The sequence below is a fragment of the Pristiophorus japonicus genome, chromosome 7, assembly GCF_044704955.1.
Source record: "Pristiophorus japonicus isolate sPriJap1 chromosome 7, sPriJap1.hap1, whole genome shotgun sequence".
Classification (NCBI taxonomy): Eukaryota; Metazoa; Chordata; class Chondrichthyes; family Pristiophoridae; genus Pristiophorus; species Pristiophorus japonicus.
The window spans coordinates 181,519,628-181,543,461 of NC_091983.1; the positions used below are offsets into that span (position 1 = coordinate 181,519,628).

The 23,834-nt window shown below is 41.8% G+C and overlaps 1 protein-coding gene across 3 annotated transcripts in view; it reads left to right on the forward strand.

Annotated features, from left to right (window-relative positions):
* Positions 1-9,597, forward strand: part of LOC139267373 (glutamate receptor ionotropic, kainate 2) — a 319,999-nt gene extending 310,402 nt beyond the window's left edge. The window contains exons 15-16 of one of the 3 annotated variants that reach the window (XM_070885607.1): positions 6,615-6,865; positions 9,369-9,597. In XM_070885607.1, coding sequence (XP_070741708.1) covers positions 6,615-6,865; positions 9,369-9,533 — 416 coding nt within the window. In that variant the 3' untranslated portion in view covers positions 9,534-9,597. Of the gene's footprint in view, positions 1-6,614; positions 7,386-8,203; positions 8,365-9,368 lie in introns of those variants that run through there. The other 2 variants (XM_070885604.1, XM_070885603.1) reach the window with 2 other exon arrangements.
* The last annotated feature ends 14,237 nt before the right edge of the window (positions 9,598-23,834 follow it).

Consider the following 23,834-nt stretch of genomic DNA (forward strand, 5'->3'; position numbering starts at 1 on the left):
TGTAAACGTGGCAGTCACATCGACCCGCACGCAATTGCCCCTGGGGCTCCACCAGCGAAAAGTGCTTTGCGCCGCAACCCGGCACATGCACAGCGATGACGTCCTCACTGTGAACGCCAACCCCTTATTGCCCTGTGCGAACGCCGGGGAAATGCTCCGTTACTGCAGGCAACATTTTTTTAAAAAGAGCCCAAATCACTTTAGGCAAAATGACTTCCCCAAACCCAGCGTGGGCCAATTTTGGGCCTATTATCTGTTCATTATCACATTGCTGTTTGTGGGACTTTGCTCTGGACAAATTGGTTACTGCATTTCCTACGTTACAACAGTGACTACACTTCAAAAGTACCTCATTGGCTGTAAAGCGATTGGCGACATCCTAAAGTCATGAAAGGTGCGATATAAATCTAAGTTAGAAACATAGAAAATAGGTGCAGGAGTAGGCCATTTGACCCTTCGAGCCTGCACCACCATTCAATATGATCATGGCTGATCATATAACTTCAGTACTCCATTCCTGCTTTCCCTCCATTCCCCTTGATCTCTTTAGCTGTAAGGGCCACATCTAACTCTCTTTTGAATATATCTAACAAACTGGCCTCAACAACTTTCTGTGGTAGAGAATACCACAGGTTCACAATTCTCTGAGCGAAGAAGATTCTCCTCATCTCGGTCCTAAATGGCTTACCCCTTATCCTTAAACTGTGACCCCTGGTTCTTGACTTCCCCAACATCGGGAACATTCTTCCTGCAATCTAACCTATCCAATCCCGTCAGAATTTTATATGTTTTTATGAGATCCCCTCTCATTCTTCTAAATTCCAATGAATATAAACCTAGTCGATCCAATCTTACTTCATATGTCAGTCCTGCCATCCCGCGAATCAGTCTGGTGAACCTTCGCTGCACTCCCTCAATAGCAAGAATGTCCTTCCTCAGATTAGGAGACCAAAACTGTACACAATATTCAAGGTGTGGCCTCACCAAGGCCCTGTACAACTGCAGTAAGACCTCCCTGCTCCTATACTCAAATCCTCTCGCTATGAAGGGCAACATGCCATTTGCCTTCTTCACCGCCTGCTGTACCTGCATGCCAACTTTCAATGGTCTCGTTGCACCTCCCCTTTTCCTAATCTGTCACCATTCAGATAATTGCCTTCCTGTTTTTGCCACCAAAGTGGATAACCTCACATTTATCTACATTATACTGTTCCTGCCATGCATTTGCCCACTCACCTAACCTGTCCAAATCACCCTGCAGCCTCTTAGCATTCTTCTCACAGCTCACACTGCCACCCAGCTTAGTGTCATCTGCAAACTTGGAGATATTACATTCAATTCCTTCGTTTAAATCATTAATGTATATTGTAAATAGCTCAGCACTGAACCTTGCGGTATCCCCACTAGTCACAGCTTGCCATTCTGAAAAGGACCCTTTTATCCCGACTCTCTGCTTCCTATCTGCCAACAAGTTCTCTATCCACGTCAATACATTACCCCCAATATCATGTGCTATAATTTTGCACACCAATCTCTTGTGTGGGACCTTGTCAAAAGCCTTTTGAAAGTCCAAATACATCACATCCACTGGTTTTCCCTTGTCTACTCTATTGGTTACATGCTCAAAAAATTCTAGAAGATTTGTCAAGCATGATTTTTCTTCATAAATCCATGCTTATTGGACAGATCCTGTCAATGCTTTCCAAATGCGCTGCTATTACACCTTTAATAATTGATTCCAACATTTTCCCCACTACTGAATGTCAGGCTAATATGTCTATAATTCCCTGTTTTCTCACTCCCTCCTTTTTTAAAAAGTGGGGTTACATTAGCTACCCTTCAATCCATAGGATCCAGAGTCTATATAATATTGGAAAATCACCACCAATGCATCCACTATTTCTAGGGCCACTTCCTTAAGTACTCTGGGATGCAGACTATCAGGCCCTGGGGATTTATTGGCCTTCGATCCCATCAATTTCCCTAACACAATTTCCTGACTAATAAGTATTTCCTTCAGTTCCTCCTTCTCGCTAGACCCTCGGTCCCCTAGTATTTCTGGAAGGTTATTTGTGTCTTCCTTAGTGAAGACAGAACCAAAGTATTTGTTCACTTGGTCTGCCATTTCTTTGTTCCCCATTATAAATTCACCTGATTCTGACTGCAACATTTGTCTTCACTAATCTTTTTCTCTTCACATATCTATAGAAGCTTTTGCAGTCAGTTTTTATGTTCCCTACAAGCTTACTCTCATACTCTATTTTCCCCCTCCTAATTAAACCCTTTGTCCTCTCTGCTGAATTCTAAATTTCTCCCAGTCCTCAGGTTTGCTGCTTTTTCTGGCCAATTTATATGCCTTCTCCTTGGATTTAACACTATCCCTAATTTCCCTTGTTAGCACAGTTGAGCCACATTCCCCGTTTTATTTTTATGCCAGACAGGATGTACCATTGTTGAAGTTCAGCCATGTGATCTTTAAATGTCTGCCATTGCCTATCCACCGTCAACCCTTTAAATATCATTCACCAATCTATCCTAGCCAGTTAACGTCTCATACCATCCAAGTTACCTTTCTTTAAGTTCAGGATCCTAGTTACTGAATTAACTGTGTCACTCTCCATCTTACTGAAGAATTCTACCATATTATGGTCACTCTTCCCCAAGGGGCCTCGCACAACAAGATTGCTAATTAATCCTCTCTCATTACACATCACCCAGTCTAGGATGGCCAGCTCTCTAGTTGGTTCCTCGACATATTGGTCCAGAAAATCATCCCTTATACACTCCAGGAAATCCTCCTCCACCGTATTGCTACCAGTTTGGTTAACCCAATCTATATGTAGATTGAAGTCACCCATGATAACTGCAGTACATTTATTGCATGCATCCCTAATTTCCTGTTTGATGCCATCCCCAGCCTCACTACTACTGTTTGGTGGTCTGTACACAACTCCCACTAGCATTTTCTGCCCTGTGGTGTTCCGCAGCTCCAACCATACAGATTCCACATCATCCAAGCTAATGTCCTTCCTTACTATTGCATTAATTTCCTCTTTAACCAGCAACGCTACCCCACCTCCTTTTCCTTTCTGTCTATCCTTCCTGAATAATGAATACCCCTGGATTTTGAGTTCCCAGCCTTGGTCACCCTGGAGCCATGTCTTCATAATCCCAATTACATCATATCTGTTAACAGCTGTCTGCGCAGTTAATTCATCCACCTTATTATGAATGCTCCTCGCATTGAGATACAGAGCCTTCAGGATTGTTTTTTTAGCACTCTTTGTCCTTTTACAATTATGTTGTAATGTGGACCTTTTTGATTTTTGCCTTTGATTTCTCTGCCCTCCACTTTTACTTATCTCCTTTCTACTTTTGCTTCTGCCCCCATTTTACTTCTCTCTGTCTCCCTGCTTAGATTCCCATCCCCCTGCCATATTAGTTTAAACCCTCCCCAAAAGCACTAGCAAACAATCCCCTTTCTTTCTTTTCTAGTGGTTTGTGCACAATTTATGTATCTGTACAGTTATATGAGTTCATCAATTGAGCAGATTTGTGCATCTTATATTTAAAATTTTTGGAATAAATATAACAATTATGTAGTTTGACTTATAGGGCAATAAAATATCATTTTTCAAATTATTGTTTAATCTTCAAAACATGAATAATTCTGACGATTATTATCAAAGGTAATTTAAGAAGAAATTTGTATAATTGAATACTGAAAATATAATATAACAACTTTATCTGATGCAAATGTAGCACATTTATATTAACACAGCAACCAGCACTTTTCCTGTCTACCTGTCTATTGGACCAACCTCACTTATACAGTCTATGCTTCTTGGCCTTTGGTTCCTCCTGCTCCAGTTGGCTTTTCCAACCCTTATCTCCTGCTGGCTTATAATTGAGCTAGCAAACTGGTTCTGGAGTGCCGCTGAAAAGAAAAAAAATGTTGCACTGCCATCTTCATCACGTAGTGATGTAGCATTATGTAGCATCCGGGAGGGTGCTGAGCACCTAGAGTATTGGCGCCGAGAGTATTCAGAAATCAAGCGCAGACAGTGGAAGGAGCGTGTGGCAAACCAGGCTTTCCTCCAACCATGTCTGGCTCACGTGATACAGAGACTGTAATCCCCATATTGGACTGTATAGTCACGTGAGAACTCATTTTTTGAGTGGAAGCAAGTCTTCCTCGATTTTGAGGGACTGCCTATGATGATGATGATGCAGTTAACTATTGGAGAGGGCCCAGTGTGATCCAAGCATAGAACTTGAAACTATTGAATCACAACCCATTCATTCACTTGGCATGCAATTACGTATCCAACAATACAAAACTCTGATTTAAATAGTAAATCTTCTCTTTGTTATCAGCCTTTTTAACACTGTACATTTTAGTTCATCCACTGCCAAACTTCACCTAAACACAGAAGCGCATTTTTAAAAATCTGATAATTTTAGCTGTCAGTATAGCCTTTTTATTGTTCATTCTGATTGAATGGATGCCTAAATGGCCAATCTCTACAAATTGGCTATTTCGATCAATGGGTTATTGGTCATCGTTGCACCTGGCTTCTGGACAGATAACGGGACCAAAATGACCAATTTTGCAGGGCAATGCCCTCTGCCCCAAGGACGTCTGAAAAACCTCAGCGATTTTCAGACATCTAGGGTAGACACCTAGAACTCTTATTCCTCGGCGACATCATCCAAAAACAAGGCATTAGTTTCCACATGTACGCTGACAACACCCAGCTTTATCTCACCACCACCTCTCTCGACCCCTCCGCTATCTCTAAATTGTCACACTGCTTATCCGACATCCAGTATTAGTTGAGCAGAAATATCCTCCAACTAAATATTGGGAAGACCAAAGCCACTGTCTTTGGTCCCCGCCACAAAGTTGCCGAGCTACTGACTCCATCCGTCTCCCTGGCAACTGTCTGAGGCTAAACCTCACTGTTCGCATCTTTGGTATCAGATTTGATCCCCAAATGAGTTTCCGATCACATATCCATGCCATTACTAAGACTGCCAGTATCCACCTCCGGAACTTCACCCAACTCCGCCCCTGCCTCAGCTCCTTTGCTGCTGAAACCCTCATCCATACCTTTGTTACTTCTAGATCTGACTATTCCAATGCACTTCTGGCCGGCCTCCCACTTTCTACCCTCCATAAACTTGAGGTCATTCAAAATTCGGCTGCCGTAACTTGCACCAAGTCCTGTTCATCCTTCAACCATGTGCTCACTGACCTATATTGGTTTATGGTTACGTAAAGCCTCGATTTTAAAAGTCTCATCCTTGTTTTCAAATCGCTCCATGCAATGTCCCCCTAATGTTTTGGGGGCCACATGGCCCCTTTAACGGGCTGCACGGCCCATTCAAAAGTCCACGCATGCACATTTTTTTCAATATAAAAGCTGGCTCACTGGCTGCACAGGACCCTTGGAGCACTGTGCAGCCGCACAGTTTAAAGGGAACATTACCTCTGCAGCTTTGGTGCTCCCTATCTCTATAATCTGCTCCAGCCCACAACCCGCAGAGATATCCGCGCTCCTCTATTGTTGGCCTCTTGAGCATTCCCAATTTTAATTGCTCCACTATTGGTGGCTGTGCCTTCAGCCTCCAAGGCCCTAACCTCTGGAATTCCCTCCCTAAATCTCTCCGTTTCTCTACCTCTCTTTTCTCCTTGAAGACGCTCTGTAAAACCTGTCCTAATATCTTCTAATATCATCTGCCCTAATAACTCCTTACACGGCTTGGTGTCAAATTTTGTTTTATAATGCTTCTGTGACGCGCCTTGGGACGTTTTACTACATTAAAGGTGCTATATAAATACAAATAATTGTTGTTGTAACAAGGGGCTCAACACACGTTTTAGACCCTTTGGGAACATTGGGCTGCGCCGCTCATGTTTTGCTGCCGTGGAGGTAGCCATGGCAAGCGCCACGGACACAAAAATGGTCAGTACAGATTCACAGCACTCCTGCTGGCCACGTTCGACACCCCAGCCTGCGGTCCTTTCCCCCACCCCAGGATTTACCGAAGGTTGAGGACAAGCGGGCCAAAGTTCAATCTTCCTGAAGGGATGAGCTACCTGTTGAGGCACAACGGGTGCCTGAGGCTAGGGGATTGGATGTATTCCGGGATGTGTTCTCGCATGATCTCCTGCCTCCAACCATTCTGCCCAGTTAAACAGTCATTTCCCTCCCATCTCTAATATTTTAATAAACAAAAGCGTTGAAAGAAAATTAAAGAAGCACACTTGTTGTTAACGCCCCTATGATTTTTCTCCTGGGTTGCCCGCGACAGTGTCCAGGGGATTAATTTTAACTCCTGGAGTTTCCTGGAGGATTGTTGACCACCCTACCTGAGATCCAGTTCCGGACTGGCCTCGGTTTGGGTGCACACTACCCCCACAACACTGGTCTACCTCACTACCTCACTGCCACCAGCAAACTAGTTTTGCAGTGACAGTGCGACGTGTTTGATTGTGCTGCATTTCGAGACCACATGGAAGTCTAAAGCAATGTGGCTGTCAGAAGTAGTGTAAAGAAACTGGTGGAAGACTGCAGCGGCTAATCTAGTTTCACTTTGTTTATCGCCAGGTTCACCGTATAGGGAAAAGATCACTATCGCCATTCTCCAGCTGCAGGAAGAAGGGAAACTGCACATGATGAAAGAGAAATGGTGGAGGGGAAATGGCTGCCCAGAGGAAGAGAGCAAAGAAGCCAGTGCTTTAGGAGTCCAGAACATTGGTGGCATCTTTATAGTACTGGCTGCAGGTCTTGTACTCTCCATCTTTGTGGCGGTGGGCGAATTTCTGTACAAGTCGAAAAAAAATGCACAGCTTGAGAAGGTAAAAGACTTTTCCAGCGCATCTGTAAGTTACTGGAGATTGTATAGTGCAGTCCCACTGATCTTTCATTAGAGTGAAATTTTATTGAATTATATCTAAATGTCCAGATTCTCTGACAAGAATATTGCTTAATTTTTGAGTGTATGTTTTGTGACAACAAAATCAAAAGAACTCAGAATTCAAATTTTGTAAAAAGAATCTGTGCTGTTTTAGTTAATAGTCACTGGCTTTGATAAAGCCCTTTAAAAAAAAAATGTTTCTTTGAAAGTGTATGGCAATGATTTTTCCATGTTAACATTAATGCAGTGGTATATGATATAAATCATTTATTGTATTGGGCAAACATGGGTATAAATTCAAGCGCAACATGAATAATCCAGTCAGTAATGCCATAAATGTTGTTTTGTCTCTGAACTGCATTCTGATCTTCGACTGCAAAAAAATGGAATATATTTGATTTTTTTTCATTGTTTATCCATTGTATTTGGTGTTTCAATTCAATAAATGTAATTGTGTTAAGTAGTTATTGGCAGTTCAGTGTATTTCAGTGCAGTAAAAAACATCAAAGATAAGCAATATGACTATGCTTCATTAACACAGATAACACAGCAGAGGGGAAAGTGCATGAGAACAGCAATCGCTGAATCCATATCTCAATTCATAACCATGTTGCCACTGAATCAGTGTTTGTCAGATAATAGGCTTAAGTAGCTGAATCCATGTTTGTCATTTATAGCATTTTTGATTCATGCTATAATCTGCTGTGCTTTTAATTAACCATAATGCTTTGTCTCTACTGTGCGTCTTCTGACTTTTCTTTTTTAATTAAACACTGCTTATTTCTGTAGATGTGCAATGATTATTCTGCCAATATTAAACCAAAAAGTGATGACTTGCCATTTCTGTGGCTGGCACGTTGAATCAAGTAGTTTAGCACTGGGACAAACCCTGTCCCATTTACTGCTGATGACAGAATGATCAAATGATTCAAGTTGGTCGCCATTAGAAAGAAAAATTGTTGAATTTCCCCATAGAGAAATTTTGTTCAGTCATTTGAGCAATGATTAATAAATCTAAATGTTTAACTTGTTTACTGCCAAACCTGCTATTTAGCCTTAATATGCTACTGCGGGTTTTTTTTCCAGTCTCATGCATTTGTTAGCTGTTTAAAGAGAATTATGGCTGTAGCGACAGAAAAATGACAGATTGTAGTGAACAATTGAAACCAAAGCATTGTAGTCATTGCACCTCTGTTTGTCCAGTCATTTTTAGCACATTTCTCCTGTTTAATTTTGTCATGCAAAAATTACATCTTGTCACATGTCCACGTTTTTGTAGGACTTATTTTGCCTCGGGGGTTAAGTTTCCGGACTGGTGGTTTCTTCGCGATTCATCACTTGAATACCCTGATGCAGTGGCAGAAGGAGTCACAAACTGATTAGAAAGGAAGCTTGGGGGCTGAGCCTTTCAGCCATTTCTGTGCAATCATTAAAAGATGAAAAGAGGTTTGATTGATTTGTCATAGTTGATGTTGGAACACTGACCTATGACATCCACTATGGGTTAAAAGATTGCTGCATTAACTGGCATTAGCAGAGTCCAAATGAAAAGAGATGGTTGATGAGTGTCAGAATAACATAAAATGTGGAATTTTAGCATTAATAATGCAGTTAGGTAGGATTTTTTTCTTTCTCATTGTAACTGTTTTATTTTTAGATTTTGAACATGGGTTACAGTCTAGATGATGGCAATATTAGAGTTCATTTTTTTTGTTCAATAGTGTACTCTTCATTTAACTTCGAGTAATCTTTACAAATAAACATCACAATCCAGCTTGGAAACTCGAAGGACTAGAAATTTGGTTGATTAGTGCCAGGGGGCATCCTAGCGCCAAAAGTTGAATAGGCCTCCTGTGCTATCACTCCATTAGCGCCTGAAAAGGAGTGCGGAACGCTTCTCATGGCGCTCCACTCTCCTCTTGGGGCGATACAACTGAATATCCCACTTTGAGGCAGTAGACATCGCCCGGCCCTAAAGGTAGCGCCCCAGGGGTATCACCATTTCAAAGAGGGCAATACCGAATTTCTATCCCTAACTGTTTTACTAGTTATGTTAAAGAATGGTTGGGCACGGGGGAGGGCGGGGGGGCGCGGGGGGTTGACAATTGGAATTCTACCAATGGTAGCTACTGACTCTCAGTATTATGATTATAATTTATTAATGCTGTATATATTCTTTTCAAGTAGATGAAATATTTGATAACTCGGAATGTAATAAATACAACATTCTTATAGTTCTTTACGATGTAAACAGAGTACATTATTCTCAAAAGCAATCGTGTCATTTTTATTTAAAGGGAAGTAGCAAGCTAAATGCTTTACTTTCAATCATTGCCAAGCTTGCCTGATGTTAGGGCAGAGAAATCTAAGCTAACATGTGATTTCACTGTCGCTTCAAGGCATTGCAGGTTGATCTCATTTTCAGTCTTTAATTTTCCCCACAGAGGTCCTTCTGTAGTGCCATGGTTGAGGAGCTCAGGTTGTCTCTCAAGTGTCAACGGCGTATGAAACACAGGCCTCAGGCACCAGTCATAGTGAAAACAGAAGAAGTTATCAACATGCATACGTTCAACGACAGGAGATTGCCCGGCAAGGAAACAATGGCATAAAGTGTAGAAAATCCACACCGAGCACAAACAGTAATCTTTGTTCCCAATCACCTGCAAGAGTGTTTCCTGTGGAAATATGCAAACCGTGCCGAACAAGCGAGTTACCTCATGTTGCCGTGTCGGAAAAAAAATTACCTACCATATGAAAACAGGGTGGTCAAAATCAGATTCCGAAACATTGTCAAGGACCAAAACTTGCAAATAAAATAATAAAAACCCAGTAAAGACTTTTTCCCTCCCTTCCTCTTCTCATCCCTCCCTCTCTTTTTCCCATATAGGAAATGGATGGTGATAATAAAGGAAAAGGAAAACTGGAAAACAAAGAGAGAACTGATGTTGAGTTTTAGCTAAACTAAGGCGAGCTGGAAATGGTACTGTTCAATGTCCAAAGTTGTGCAGTTGCTGTAATAGAAGCTGTTCAAAATAATTGAGGTTAAAGGTGAAAGAGAACTGGGAGGCATTGGAAAGAAATGGTGAAACCTTCGTGCGATCTTTCAAGTGTTTGTATCACCACCAGAAGGGAACACAAGGCAATAATTGTTTTCTGTCAAATTTAGTTTTTTTTTAAAGTGGATCAGACTGCATTGAACCCTCACAAAATGAAAGACCATTAGACAATTAAACTTCCTAAATGATGGATTGCAAAGTAGTTTTTCAAAATTTGAATGATGGCGTAGGGTTTAACGAACAGTCTATATTCCTTTTGGTTTGCGTACCTCATTGTGGTAACAGAAGAGTGTGTTTTTTCCCCCTGGGTCTCAAGAATTGTTCCTTTCACGTTGCGTCACCCACCTGCTCCCACATCCAGCTGAAGTGATTTGACACCTGGCCTTTCAACTCGTGTGGTTCCGTCTGATTAATTATGGATATAGGATTGTTCATTGACATGACCCCATGGTAATGTTGCAGGAGACTCTTTTGTAGAATGCACTAAATCTCAAGTCACTACTGCTACAACTCCTTGTGAGCAGATTTTCAAGATGTTCATGTTTATTTGTGGAAATGCAAGATTTATATGAAAATAGTTTTTGTATGGAATTTTTGTAATAATTTTTATCAAAAAATGAACACACGGGCACTAAATCTCAATGGGTTTCCATTAGGCTGATAGCATACAGTGATGGACTATTGTGTGTAATAAAAGGCGCAGAGTTTGGCCATATATTGTGATAATAAATGAAGTGCATACTGTGTATTGTCTGAAATTAGTGCACAATCTAAAAACTAACAAAGGAATAGAGGCATTTTTATTTAAATATTTCACACCACATTTAGGTCGTGCGTCTTGCACAAATTGGGTTGGAGCCCAATGACAGTGTGTCTGGCTCCTCCTTCTCATATTGTATTATTTGGCAAATTTTCTACAAAACCAAACTCACAATAAAGGAATTATAAGGTAATATGGAAAGTCAAAGCTGAAGTTTTTCCCTGTGCTGACATTTACAGATACCTATATGATGTAAATGTAATTATCTTTACTATCATTGCATTGAGAAATGTCAGCAAAGAATCAAAGTTCATAGAGAGTCCATATTCCTGCAACCACAAGATAAGTCCAGATAAAGACAGCCATTTTGCCCTTTTTAGCTCTTCCACCCACAAAGACACTATAGATCCCCTGCATCCTCGCATCCAATTGATTTTTTTAGTTGATTGTTGGGTTTTTGGCCTTCACTGCGCTACCTAGACATCCATTCCCTTTTTCTGACCACTGTCTGAGTGAAGGAGGACTTCGTGATACCAGTCCTAAATTTACCTTTTAATAGTTTGAACCTGTGTCCCTTGTAACATTCTCATGGTTTAGTTAGAAGTAATTACCTGAATCTACCTTTTCCATACTGCTATCTCATATTCTTCTTTAAAATTGCTTCTCAATGGAATTCTTTCGAGGCCGAAAATTCACAAATTTCTCTAGTTTTTCATCATGCCACAGCCCTCTGATGCTAAGGATCAGTCTCATAGTTATCCTCTGAACCTGCCTCCAGTGCTTGAATATCTCTGTGTCTCAGTGACCAGAACTGGACACAGGACTCAAGTTGTAGTCTCACTAGTCTATTATACTGATTGAGCATGACTTTCTCTGACATGTATGCCATTGTTTTGGCTATATAGTTTGGCATTCTATTTGCTTTGTTGGTTCCTACTATGTATTGATTAAACATGTTAAGCATTGAGTCTACCAAGAAATCGAGATCACTCTCAACCCATCATTAGCCATTTTAACACCATTCCTGGAGCATATGTCCCTCATTTGTTTTGCCTATTTGCAGTACTTTGCACTTATTCACCCACTCACTTATTGGGAATAATTCTACAAGTTTGCATTTTGGTGAGGAGCTTTGCCTATCAGTAGTGCACATTGGAAACTTGAGTATGCATTGAGCATCATTTTCTGACCATTTGAATTAATGCTTACAAAATCATGCTGCACATGGTTGAATTTCCAATGTGTCTGTGAGGATTCCAACGAACAGCACAAAGTCAGAAGGTTGCCCCTTATTTTTCCCAACTGATTTTGTAGATCCTGAATTGCATCCTCAGATTCAATTACCCCTCCTAATGATGGTTACACACATGCATGCACACACGCACATACCCTCCTGCAAGTGGTGGTATCGCAGCACCTCAGTTTTGCACCTCCCAGCTCCTCCGCCTGTACTGTAGTGAAACTCCTATTCGCCAACTAATTATTTTCTCTGCTTCCCAAATCGTCGAGTGCTTTGCTATTTAACCATAAATAATAATATAAAATCAAAGCATTCTAATCAAAGCTTTGCATAAAATAAGGACAGAATGTAGGTGTTTAAAATGGTGACTGAATTATATATTTGCCTATCCTGGTCCAATTATCACCTGTCCTCTAACCCTGCTTCACGTGAAGACTCCCCTTGGTCCCGAATCGCCATGCGAAATGCCTCAGGACATTGACGAGTACATACATGCTCACACATATACACATACATTGCACTGAATACCATTTTGTTCAGTTTTTGGGTCAAATAAATAAAAATAAGGACTGTTAGAAGTACACAGCACCTGAAAGACAGGCTAGTCTTTCAGGGCAACAAACAAAACAAATTAATTTGTTACTCGGAGTTTATTCAGAGAAAACATCTGCCACATTTCCCCCATTTGCATTTCACCACCCCACACAAGTTGCATTCTTCAGTATCACAAAAACTTTTAGAAACTCTGAGAAAATTCTGCTGAAGTTTAAATTTGCATCTTTGTTTTTAAAAATGCACGCTGACTTTGAAGACTGAGCGGAGCTGGGTGGTACTGTGCATTACAGCACTGTCCTTTCATGTTTGAGACCTGGAATCAAGTCCAGTGCAGGCCTTGGAACTGCTGGCTTCCCTGTCTGTCTGCTGGCGGAAAGGATCTTAAAGCCTATGGGCTGAATCAGTCTCAACCCAGATCTTCGTGGCCATTTTGCTGCAGTGCAAAAGTGCCCAGTTTTAGTACTGATGATAATACTGATTGAACTGAACTGGCCATATGACTCAGAGAGGTAATTAAGATGGCTAATGAGAAATGGAAATTCCAGACTATTGCAGTAGTTCTGTTCTGCTGAACTTGAGTTTAAGGCACGTTGAGGAAGGTTTACTCTGTGCATTAACAACATATTCCAAACATATTAGCTCAGAATTTCAGTAGCCTGGGGCCAAAGCTGGAGTGCTTCTGGGCAGACTGGGGCAAAATTTGAGGCTGGATCTGGTTACACAAAGTCCTCAATCCTTTCCCACCCATTGGTATTTCTAATCAAGGGTGCGGTTTGAATGCATAATACATCTTTCCACAAGTAGGCCAGCATATTACAATGCCATGCACCCTAATCGTGCTGGGCACAAGGGACACTTGTGTGTACAGCGTTGCTAAGGGCGTCAGGAGAGATTTAAACGGCTGCTGTCCCTACTGCAATTAATCTCAGCAAAGCAATCACCCCAAATTGGGATAACTTACTGAAAGGTGGCAGGCAGTGCATACACACTGGCATAGATCTGTTTAGCTGAATGGCCTGTTTCTGTGCTGTAAATTCTATGTCATTCTTAAAAACATTTTAGAAATCGGAGCCTGGACACTTACACTGTAGCAAACAAAATGCCATAGTGAATTTCCAAATTCCCACCTGAGGCAGGTGTGCTTGCTGCACCATGAGTAATGCAGGCTCCAGTCCAGAAGACATAAAGGCCCCTGACCCTAGAAAATGGGTTGGTTCAGGTCGTATCAGTTGGAGAGAGGCAGAAGTTCCACTGCACTCCAAAAGCACTCCAGCGGAATTATCTGGCCCATTATTTGTAATGTATTGCCAAATCTGCTCCACCGCGTGCACAGAGGAAATCATTCTCCAGCATTAGGACCAACTAAAAAAGAGTTTTACTCTGCATCTGATGGGGCTATAGTTCCAACAATGAAAGAATGGATTAATTCCCTACCATTGATACCCCTAACCTTGATGAGCACAACAATGCGCCAAAAAATGCTAAGTCGAAAAGCAGATTTTCCTTGTCATTCTGATGGGCACTATTTCCTGGTGTTATACCCAGGCAAGCTACATGTGTGTTGCTTTGGCTACAGTTGTACTTTTGTTATCTAAGGTTTTCATGAATTGAAAATAAAATATGGTCCTCCTCCACCTCCTTATGGTTCCCCCTCATCATTTTCCACAGCAACAAATCCTTGATTAAATAAAGTAATTTAAAAAAATGCCTTCTGTTTTGCACCTGCAGCCATCAAAACAGGCACTGGAATTATCTTAGAATTTACCTTCTGTCGTGACACATGTCTGTTGTTTACAGATACCTTGTGCTTGTCTTCACAATCCCATCCTTGGGGTACAATGCCAGCCCTAATTTAAACTTAAGATAAAGTGGTTAAGGACAATAAATGTATGCTATGAAATAACATATGGTTGGGCTGGATGGCTGAAGTACATGGGATCCTTTGTGGATTTTGGATGCCCCTCGTGCAGATCCATACACAGATCCAATATGGAACCAGCATATGCTTTGGTACTACATCCCTGGCCCTCTGTTACACTGTACACAATGACTAGATATACTGGCTAGTATGCTTTTAATACTGTAATGTTCTTTATTGTGGACTTTTTATGGCACCATAATAAAATAATGCAAAGAGAAAAATAAATCCAAAAATACAGTGACATTTGCAAAAGTTCTCAACTGTTTAAACAAATTTTTTTTTTGTTTTATTAATCTAATTGCTGTCTTATTGGACACACATGGAAGTTGGCTTTTTAATTTGCAATGAATGAATGAAACAGACAATGCAGCTCGAGTAAGAGAATGAATACAGCAGCTTTCACAGACTTGAACGTAACAAGGAGAACGGAAGATCATTCAAATTCCCAAAAGATGGATTAGGACTAAGTCCACCAGCTGGAAGTTAGCATTTGTACAGTGTGTAGCAAGCATTTAAATTGTAATGTACTTGCGTGAATGAAATCTATATTGGAGAAGCTTTAAGGATGAAACGATTCTCGCAAGTAGCTGATTATTTCACTGGCTGACGAGTGTGGTTTCAGTGGCTGGTTTATAAGAACATAAGAATTAGGACAGAAGTAGCCATTCAGCCCTTCGAGCCTGCTCCACCATTCAATAAGATCATGGTGATCTTCTACCTCAACTCCACTTTCCTGCACAGTCCCCATATTGTTTGATTCCGTTAATATCCAAAAACTTATCGATCTCTGTCTTGAATATATTCAATAACTGAGCCTCCACAGCTCTCTAGGGTAGAGAATTCCAAAGATTCACTACCCTCTGAGTGAAAACGTTTCTCCTCATCTCAGTTATAAATGGCTGACCCCTTATTCTGAGACTGTGACCCCTGGTTCTAGACTGCATCTACTCTGTCAAGCCCTGTAGGATTTTGCATGTTTCAATGAGATCATCTCTCATTCTTCTAAACCCTAGAAAATATAGGCATAGTCGACTCAATCTGTCCTCAAAGGACAATCCCCCCATCCCAGGAATCAGTCTAGTGAACCTTCGTTGCACTCCCTCAATGGCAAGTATAACCTTCCTTAGGTCAGAAGATCAAAACTGTACACAGTACTCCAGGTGCAGTCTTACCAGGGCCCTGTATAATGTGTGACAGAGGGTTCTCCTTTTATTGTGTTTCAAAACTGAACATTTTAAAGCAATCTTTTACCCGGACTGTTAAGGTTGGGTGTGGAGTTAGAAGCCAGTAAAATGAATTATTGATAAAAATTGGATTAGCTGCTGTTTAGATGAGTGTTAAACAAACCTTCCTTTAACTCTTGTACCAGAATCTAACTGAACAGTTTTTTCATGGCTTTTTCACCAATAGAGAAATGATATAAAATAGCCTTTGTTATAATAACTCCCTTGCTGCGCAATAATATGCTCTCTGTGTAGTTTCTAAAAGCTGTACCATCGGAAAGGTGTAGCAAACAAAGCAACGTCTCTTACCAGCATTTCTGTGCTGTTTTTTCCAAGTTGAACTTTGCAGCTTTGTAACTTTTACATGTCTTCTAACAAGTTTCACTGCTCGGTGGGCTAATAAATGGCAAGACAAAAATTAGGACAGTTCGATGAAATCTGAAAGTGCCGCAGTGGCTGGAGGTGAAGAAAATGAAGACAGTTATATGAGAAAATGGGTTGAAAGCAGAGACTGTGCATTGTGAAATCCTGCCCTTTAATCTCAGCGAGATGGGTTCCAATCCTTTTCAGTCCCAAGAGATAAGATAAATGTCTCCTTTCTGCAAAGGCTATAAAAGATCTCAATTGAAATTAACTAGGGCATTCTCAATCCAGGTTCCAATGAACATGAGCCTGTTAAAGAAGATTGCTAAAGAAAAATAGTGCTTTGCTACTAATATAACAATCTCACTTTAAATCACAGGGAAATATCAGTGGTAATGTGGAGTGGGGTGGCGGGGGGGGGGCGGTGCAGAGAGGATGATGAAATGGGTATTTTTGCAGATAGATTTAATGCAGTATGAAGAGAGCTTTGTTTTACACTGGACCTTGAGTACTGGTCAATGTTTGATTATTTCACCTCAATTAAAACACACTTCATTTCCTCGAATGGCTATTCTTACCTTTGCCTAGCACAAGCATTAAATAATAATCTTAGTAAATGGCGGAGTAGGCTCGGGGGGCCGTGTGGACTACTCCCGCTCCGAATTCTTATGTTCTTGTAAAATGAAGAAAAATGTGGCAGAGCTCATTAAAAAAAAAGTTGGATCAAATTGTATAGCTAAATAATAGATCGATAAATGTTAGTCACCCACAGGTTAGAATCATGGAATCATAGAATGGTTGTTGCATGGAAAAAGACCATTTGGCCCATTGAGCCCATGCCGGCTCTCTGCAAGAACACCTCAGCTAGTCCCACTCACCTGGCTTTGCAACCATGAACAACTAACCTGCAAAAGAGATATGTTGCTAAAATTATGTGGAATGGTTTCCACTTTCCATAGGTATACAGACATTATTCTATTAATGGTATAAAAGTGTTGGAAAACAGTAGCAAATTTTGAAAAACGTTTCCCCCCTTCAAATTTTCTTACCCATGCCACTTAAATGGTGATTCTTCATGTGTGGGTCTAGTCATTGAGTACTGGCAAGTTAATCAACTGTGAGGGTATCATTGTAGTCACCCAATGTCAACCCACAGCCTCCAGCAAGAATTCCTGGTTTGCAATCAGGAGGGACAACCCTGATTGATTTTTCCATCCTGGCACAGCTGTACTGCGGCTAATTGTCGTGCCCGTATCACCACCCTAACTAAGACCAACTATTTCAGTGCAGGCCAAGAAGTGAACCTCAGTGTCGTTACCCACACACGCAAAGCTGTATTTTGTTATTCACTTCCATGAAGGTAGGAGTGGAGGGCTCTAGTTTGGGTTTGGAGAAATCCAAATGTAAAATTTATCCATATGCTTAATGCTAGAAATTATTGGGGTACATGACCCATTTAGGAATAAGTGGCAAAGCATCTGTAAAATCTAAAGCAATCCCTGGTTCAAAGGACAAGTCAAATGGAGCTAAATGTGAGATTCTGCCAATCTCCGCTCACACTTGGCTTGGCTTTATCTGCATGTAGGTCTTCCATCAGTAGAACTTAACTTAGGTGTGGGCAATTATTTGGGCTGGAGGACCGCTTAACAAGTTTTGGTGCGCTGTTGAGGGCCACCCACCAATGTGGCTGCACGGTTGCGCAACAATCGTGTGGTCCCGCACAGGCCGCTCCCCAGCCCCTGCTGCTGGAAGAGATACTGCGCATGCGTGGCTGCATAATGGCCGGCTGCACAGCAAATTGAAAGGGACCGCGCGCAAAAAAAAATTGAGGGAACATTGCATAAACATAAACATTGCAGAAACATAAATTCAGATAGTCATCAGATGCTATCTTACATAGACAACATGTATTGGATACTGCTTAGAAATGAATCAATGATAAAAGTTGAAAATGTGTTGGTATTTTCTGGTCTCTGTAAATTAGTGCTATGTAATAGAACTGTACCCTCTTTAGAGCCTGTGTCAGCATCAATTCCCCACCTTAGTCATCCTTTTGACCCTCTACAAAGATTACTAAAGCTGTCCCAATTGGTGCGAGATGAAAACTCGCCTGCCGTCGTACTCTGGATACCGGAGAGGAAAGATGCAGCACCGGTCACTTTCTCCAGTTAAAGAGTTGTGGAGATGAGCAGCCATGACTCCACTCTAAAATGGATAGGCCATATGCGAGTACACAGTGCATTCTGTGTACTGACGTCTGCCATTGGGGCCCAGAATCACGGAACGGATCCTTTTGAGATCAAGGAGAATCGCTTTTGCGAATTATTAATTTGAATGAAGTATTACTATGGTTTTTCTTCGGCTGCAGTTCTAGTCTGTCTCTGACCCATGAGAAGGGAAAGTGGATAGACGACTGTGCAGTTAGAGCTCTGTCTCCCATTCTATTTCTGTCCCATCCAGCGGATAGAATGACCTGCCGGGCCGGATATGGCTTAACTGTTTGGCTGCGGCAAATATGTGCCTGTAGCAAAGTCTTATATATTAGTTTGGCCCGATTTACACAAAGTCAGGTAGCATTAATATTTTAACAGCTAGTTCACTAGGTTATGCATTCAAACAACAGAAGACGATTGTCTATCTCGTCAGCAAAAAATGAATTTGTCATCATTTGTTGACACATTCTGAAAAAACTAGTGATTCAGATTCAACAACAGATAATGGCTGCTAACATACCTAAATTGGGTCAATAAAACATAGAAACAAAATTAAATGTCAAAGATCTGTCTTTGGGGTGTCAGCTTGGTTTTGTTAGTAGCACTTTTGCCTCTGAGTTAAAACGTTGTTGATGGAAGCCCTACTCCAGTACTTAAGCACATAAACTAGGCGGAGTGTTCAGTGCAGCAGTGAAGAAGAATTGTCGGAGGTGCTGTCTTTTGGATATGTTAAACCGAATCTCTGTCTGCCTGTTCTGATGGGCATAAGAGATCCCATGGCACAGGGAGTTCTTCCAGTGTCCTGGTCAAGGTTCCTTCCAACACTGCCAAAAATAAATTAACTTGCCATTCAACTCATTTGCTATTTGTATGATATTGTTATGTGCAAATTGGCTACTGCATTTGTGACTGCATTTCAAGAGTAATTTATTGATTTAGGATGTGACAAGATGCCATATAAATACAAGCTCTTCTTTTGTTTTCTTGTCCTCTGCATGCCCCTGTCAGCAATTTTCACAACCAGGCATTCTTTCTACACTTGCTGACTGGATTATATTTAGCTCAAAACTGGCTAAGAAATATCAGCTACTTACAAACAGGCTGAAATAACAATTTGACTTGTCAGCAAAGACACCAATATTATTGACTTTCTGTAAGTAGGGCCTTTGCGATGTATACATCCTTGTAACCAAGAGTAGTGCTTCACTGTGAGCTGAGCCTTGTTGCAGAAAACCTCAATGTAGCTTTCAGTGCAAATGACATGTGTCTGGATCTAATTTATGTAATTCTAAATTGGTGTTTATTTCAAAATAACTTTGCTTTGCTTTTTTTTGGTGTGTGTACAACTTCATTCACTGGGAAGATGATGCAGCAGAAATATATTTTGGAGTCTAATTTTGTAAGGTTTTTGTGTTGTCTGCTGTGCTTTCAAAAGGATGTTGGTCTGATATTCAGCAACCATCTGATTGCCATACTGCAGCACACAGTTTCAATGGTGAAAATATTAAAATGTAGCTTAGCGTTTCTGGCAAGAATGGACAATGTGAGATGGTTTGTCCAGTTAGAAATTGCATCTCTAACATTGGAGGAATGGAACCCTTTAAAACGTGTAATTTGATATTTTTTATATTAGTTATACTCATAGACACCATTCAACTTAAATCAATGTATTTTAATTTAGGAAGGACAAATCATTATTGTATGGTGCCTGTGGACCTTTCTCTTACCTTGCTAAAGTACACTTATGCTGCTGTCTGAATTTAAACTTCTGGCTATCATCCGAAGAAAACTTCATGGGGCTGAATTTCCAGGCAGATGCCTCCGACCTGCAAAAAATCTATGAATTTATCTGGTGTTCCGGGAGGTTCGTAGATTGTCGTTCCTGGGCCTCTATGTGTAGGCCTGCAAGTGCCCCTGGGATCATGTGGGCCGGCTCAACCAATAAAAGAAGGGAATCTCCATTCATACTTATGGTGATTCTGTATACATATGTATCAAACATAGAAACATAGAAAATAGATGCAGGAGTAGGCCATTCGGCCCTTCGAGCCTGCACCACCATTCTATATGATCATGGCTGATCATGCAACTTCAGTACCGCATTCCTGCTTTCTCTCCATACACCTTGATCCCTTTAGCCTTAAGAGCCACATCTAACTCCCTTTTGAATATATCTAACGAACTGGCCTCAACAACTTTCTGTGGTAGAGAATTCCACAGGTTCACAATTCTCTGAGTGAAGAAGTTGCTCCTCATCTCGGCCCTAAATGGCTTACCCCTTATCCTTAGACCCCTGGTTCTGGACATCATCAACATCAGAAACATTCTTCCTGCATGTAACCAGAATTTTATATGTTTCTATGAGATCCCTTCTCATTCTTCTAAATTCCAGTGAATATAAGCCTAGTTGATCCAGTCTTTCTTCATATGTCAGTCCTGCCATCCCGGGAATCAACCTGGTAAACCTTCGCTGCACTCTCTCAATAGCAAGAATGTCCTTCCTCAGATTAGGAGACCAAAACTGGACACAATATTCATGGTGTGGCCTCAACAAGGCCCTGTACAACTGTAGTAAGACCTCCATGCCCCTATACTCAATTCCTCTCGCTATGAAGGCCAACATGCCATTTGCCTTTTTCACCACCTGTTGTATCTGCATGCCAACTGATGTACATGACACCCAGGTCTCGTTGCACCTCCCCTTTTCCTAATCTGGCACCATTCAGATAATATTCTGCCTTCCTGTTTTCGCCACCAAAGTGGATAACCTCACATTATCTACATTATACTGCATCTGCCATGGATTTGCCCACTCACCCAACCTGTCCAAGTCACCCTGCAGCCTCTTAGCATCCTCCTCACAGCTCACACTGCCACTCAGTTTAGTGTCGTTGGCAAGCTTTGAGATATTACATTCAATTCCTTTGTCTAAATCATTAATGCATATTGTAAATAGCTGGGGTCCCAGCACTGAACCTTGCAGTACCCCACTGCCATTCTGAAAATGACTCGTTTATTCCTATTCTTTGCTTCCACATGAATTTTTTAAAAATTTACATGTTTATAGTTAATTAAAATGCCATTTAATTAAATATTTTAAGCAAAAATAAAATTTTTTGAAAACAAATCGGGCTGGATTTTAGTTTTTATGTTTTTGGGGCGATAATGGCAGCAGGGCGGGAAAGTTTGTGGCCGGGAATAGTTTGCACTTTAGTCGTTAAGTTTGGGCATCTGTGCCCTGTGTCGGGGGTGCAGCGCTAAGGGAGGCATTGTACACCCCTCTTGCGCAAGGATGGGAAACTCCCAAGCTAAAGAGCTGGGCTGGGATCGCTCGGAAAGATGCCTGGGTGGGTGAGGACGGGGCCGGGGGGGTGGGGGGTGGATTAAAAATAACCCACAAAAACATTCCCAAATCATTGCCCACGCTTCCACAACAAAAATCACGAAAATAATTTATTTTTAAAACAATCACACTTACTTTAGGAGTCCATTACTCACCTCTTTGCCGACGGAATGATAGGACTGCCCTGATTTCCCAGGCCGTCATTTTGGGACGCACATCCGGGCGGATGTGTCGGGCAGGAGCTCAAACTGGTGCCGGTGTCGCAACCAGGGGTGTTGCACACTGCTGCAGCTCTTCCCAGCGGTGCTGCTCCGCGCCACCGAGAAACCTGACCCGAGGATCGCTGCGACGTGCAGAAGACCTCACCGCTGCCATTGCCGCCGCTCCGGGGCGAAACCTAGTGCGCAGAAGACTATGGGGCCGAAATTCATCAACTCACCGCCTGCTGCCACTGACATTGCTCTTGCAGATCCACCCAGTGCCACTTTCGAGGCGGGAGGGGTGAGCCACCGGGAACCGCCCGCTGACGTCAGCAGCCGGCTGAGTAGCGCAACTTAGCTCCCACCGAGCTCCCATATTGATGCAGGAGGGAGTCGGTGGGAGTTGGCACCAGTACGGGGGTGGACTGCTGCGAGGAGGCTGGTCTGTCCACAACGGTAAGTATGAAGAACCTGAAAAAAAGGTTAGTGAACTTTTTTTTTTAAATTCCACAGTGACTTACCTGGGGTCCCCTGAAGGTCTTTCAATAGTTTTTTTATTTTTTACTGTTGATTTTTTTTTCAGGTCTTCGACCCTCCGTGGGCCTGACTCCATCCTCGGCGGAACTTGGGTGGTAAGCGCCTCTTCCACCGAGAATGAGACCTCCTGCCCGCTGCCGTCCAGATTGACGGTGTACCTCATCTATTTGCTGCCCGCCGACCTTTGAGATACCTCGCCGATGAATATCCCGCCCAAAGTACCGTCCGGTACCTTGCCGACCATCGGCGGCACTCTGGGCGGCACTTGGGCGGGCAGAGGCCTTGATGAAAATCAGCCCCTTAATGTTTTAACAGGGATAAAAATAAACTTACCTTCATGGACAGGGTTTTTAATGGATAAATGAGTGATAAAATGTTATTTTTCTATTTTTTAAAACTCTTACATTGGTAAAAGCAGGACTTACGCTTTTACCATGCGTAAGATTTTCAAGGGCATTCGCTCGGCAGAAGTTGGGCAAATAGTGGGTTTCAGCGCATGCGCAGTGCATACCTAAACCTGGAACTTGTGGGGCCCTTCTGGGCACAAATTTAGCTCCCATATCTGGGAATCAAGCAGCTAAGGCCACAATCAGGAGACTTTTTCTTGTTCATCCTTGCTGTTTTTAGCACTGTTCACATCCATATCTTTGCCCAGCAGCAGAATTGTATTGCCTCTCTTGGGTAGGAGGAGGGTTCTTACTCCCCTGCATCCATCAATGTCATTTTAAAGCCTAATTACCAGGCAGGTTGAGAATTATAAAAGCAATTAAAAGATATATAAATGCCCTTCCATGACTAGAAAATTAAAATGAGATAGTGGGCAAAAGAAAGAAAGTAGAAGCATAGAATCATAGAATCATAGAAAATCATGGCACAGAAGGAGGCCATTGGCCCATCGTGTCCTCGCCGATCAAAAAAAGTGCTCTCCAGCCTAATCCCACTTTCCAGCTCTTGGTCCATAGCCTTGCAGATTTTGGCACTTCAAGTGCATATCCGGGCACTTTTTAAATGTGATGAGGGTTTCTGCTTTTACCACCCTTTCAGGCAGTGGGTTCCTGACCCCCAACACCCTCTAGTTGAAAAACATTCTCCTCAACTCTCCTCTAGTCGTTCTACCACTTACTTTAAATCTATGCCCCCTTGTTATTGACCTCTCTGCTGAGGGAAACTGCTTTCTATCCACTCTATCTAGGCCCCTCATAATTTTTTACATCTCAATAAGGTCTCCCCTCAGCCTCCTCTGTTCCAAAGAAAACAACCCCAGCCTACCCAATCTTTCCTCATAGCTAAAATGTTCCAGTACTGGCAGTATCCTCATAAATCTCCTCTGTACCCTCTCTAGTGCAATCACATCGTTCCTGTAATGTGGTGACCAGAACTGCCCACAGTACTCCAGCTGTGGCCTAACTAGTGTTTTATACAGTTCAAGCACAACCACACTGCTCTTACGTTCTATGCCTCAGCTAATAAAGGAAAGTATGCCTTCTTAACCACATTAT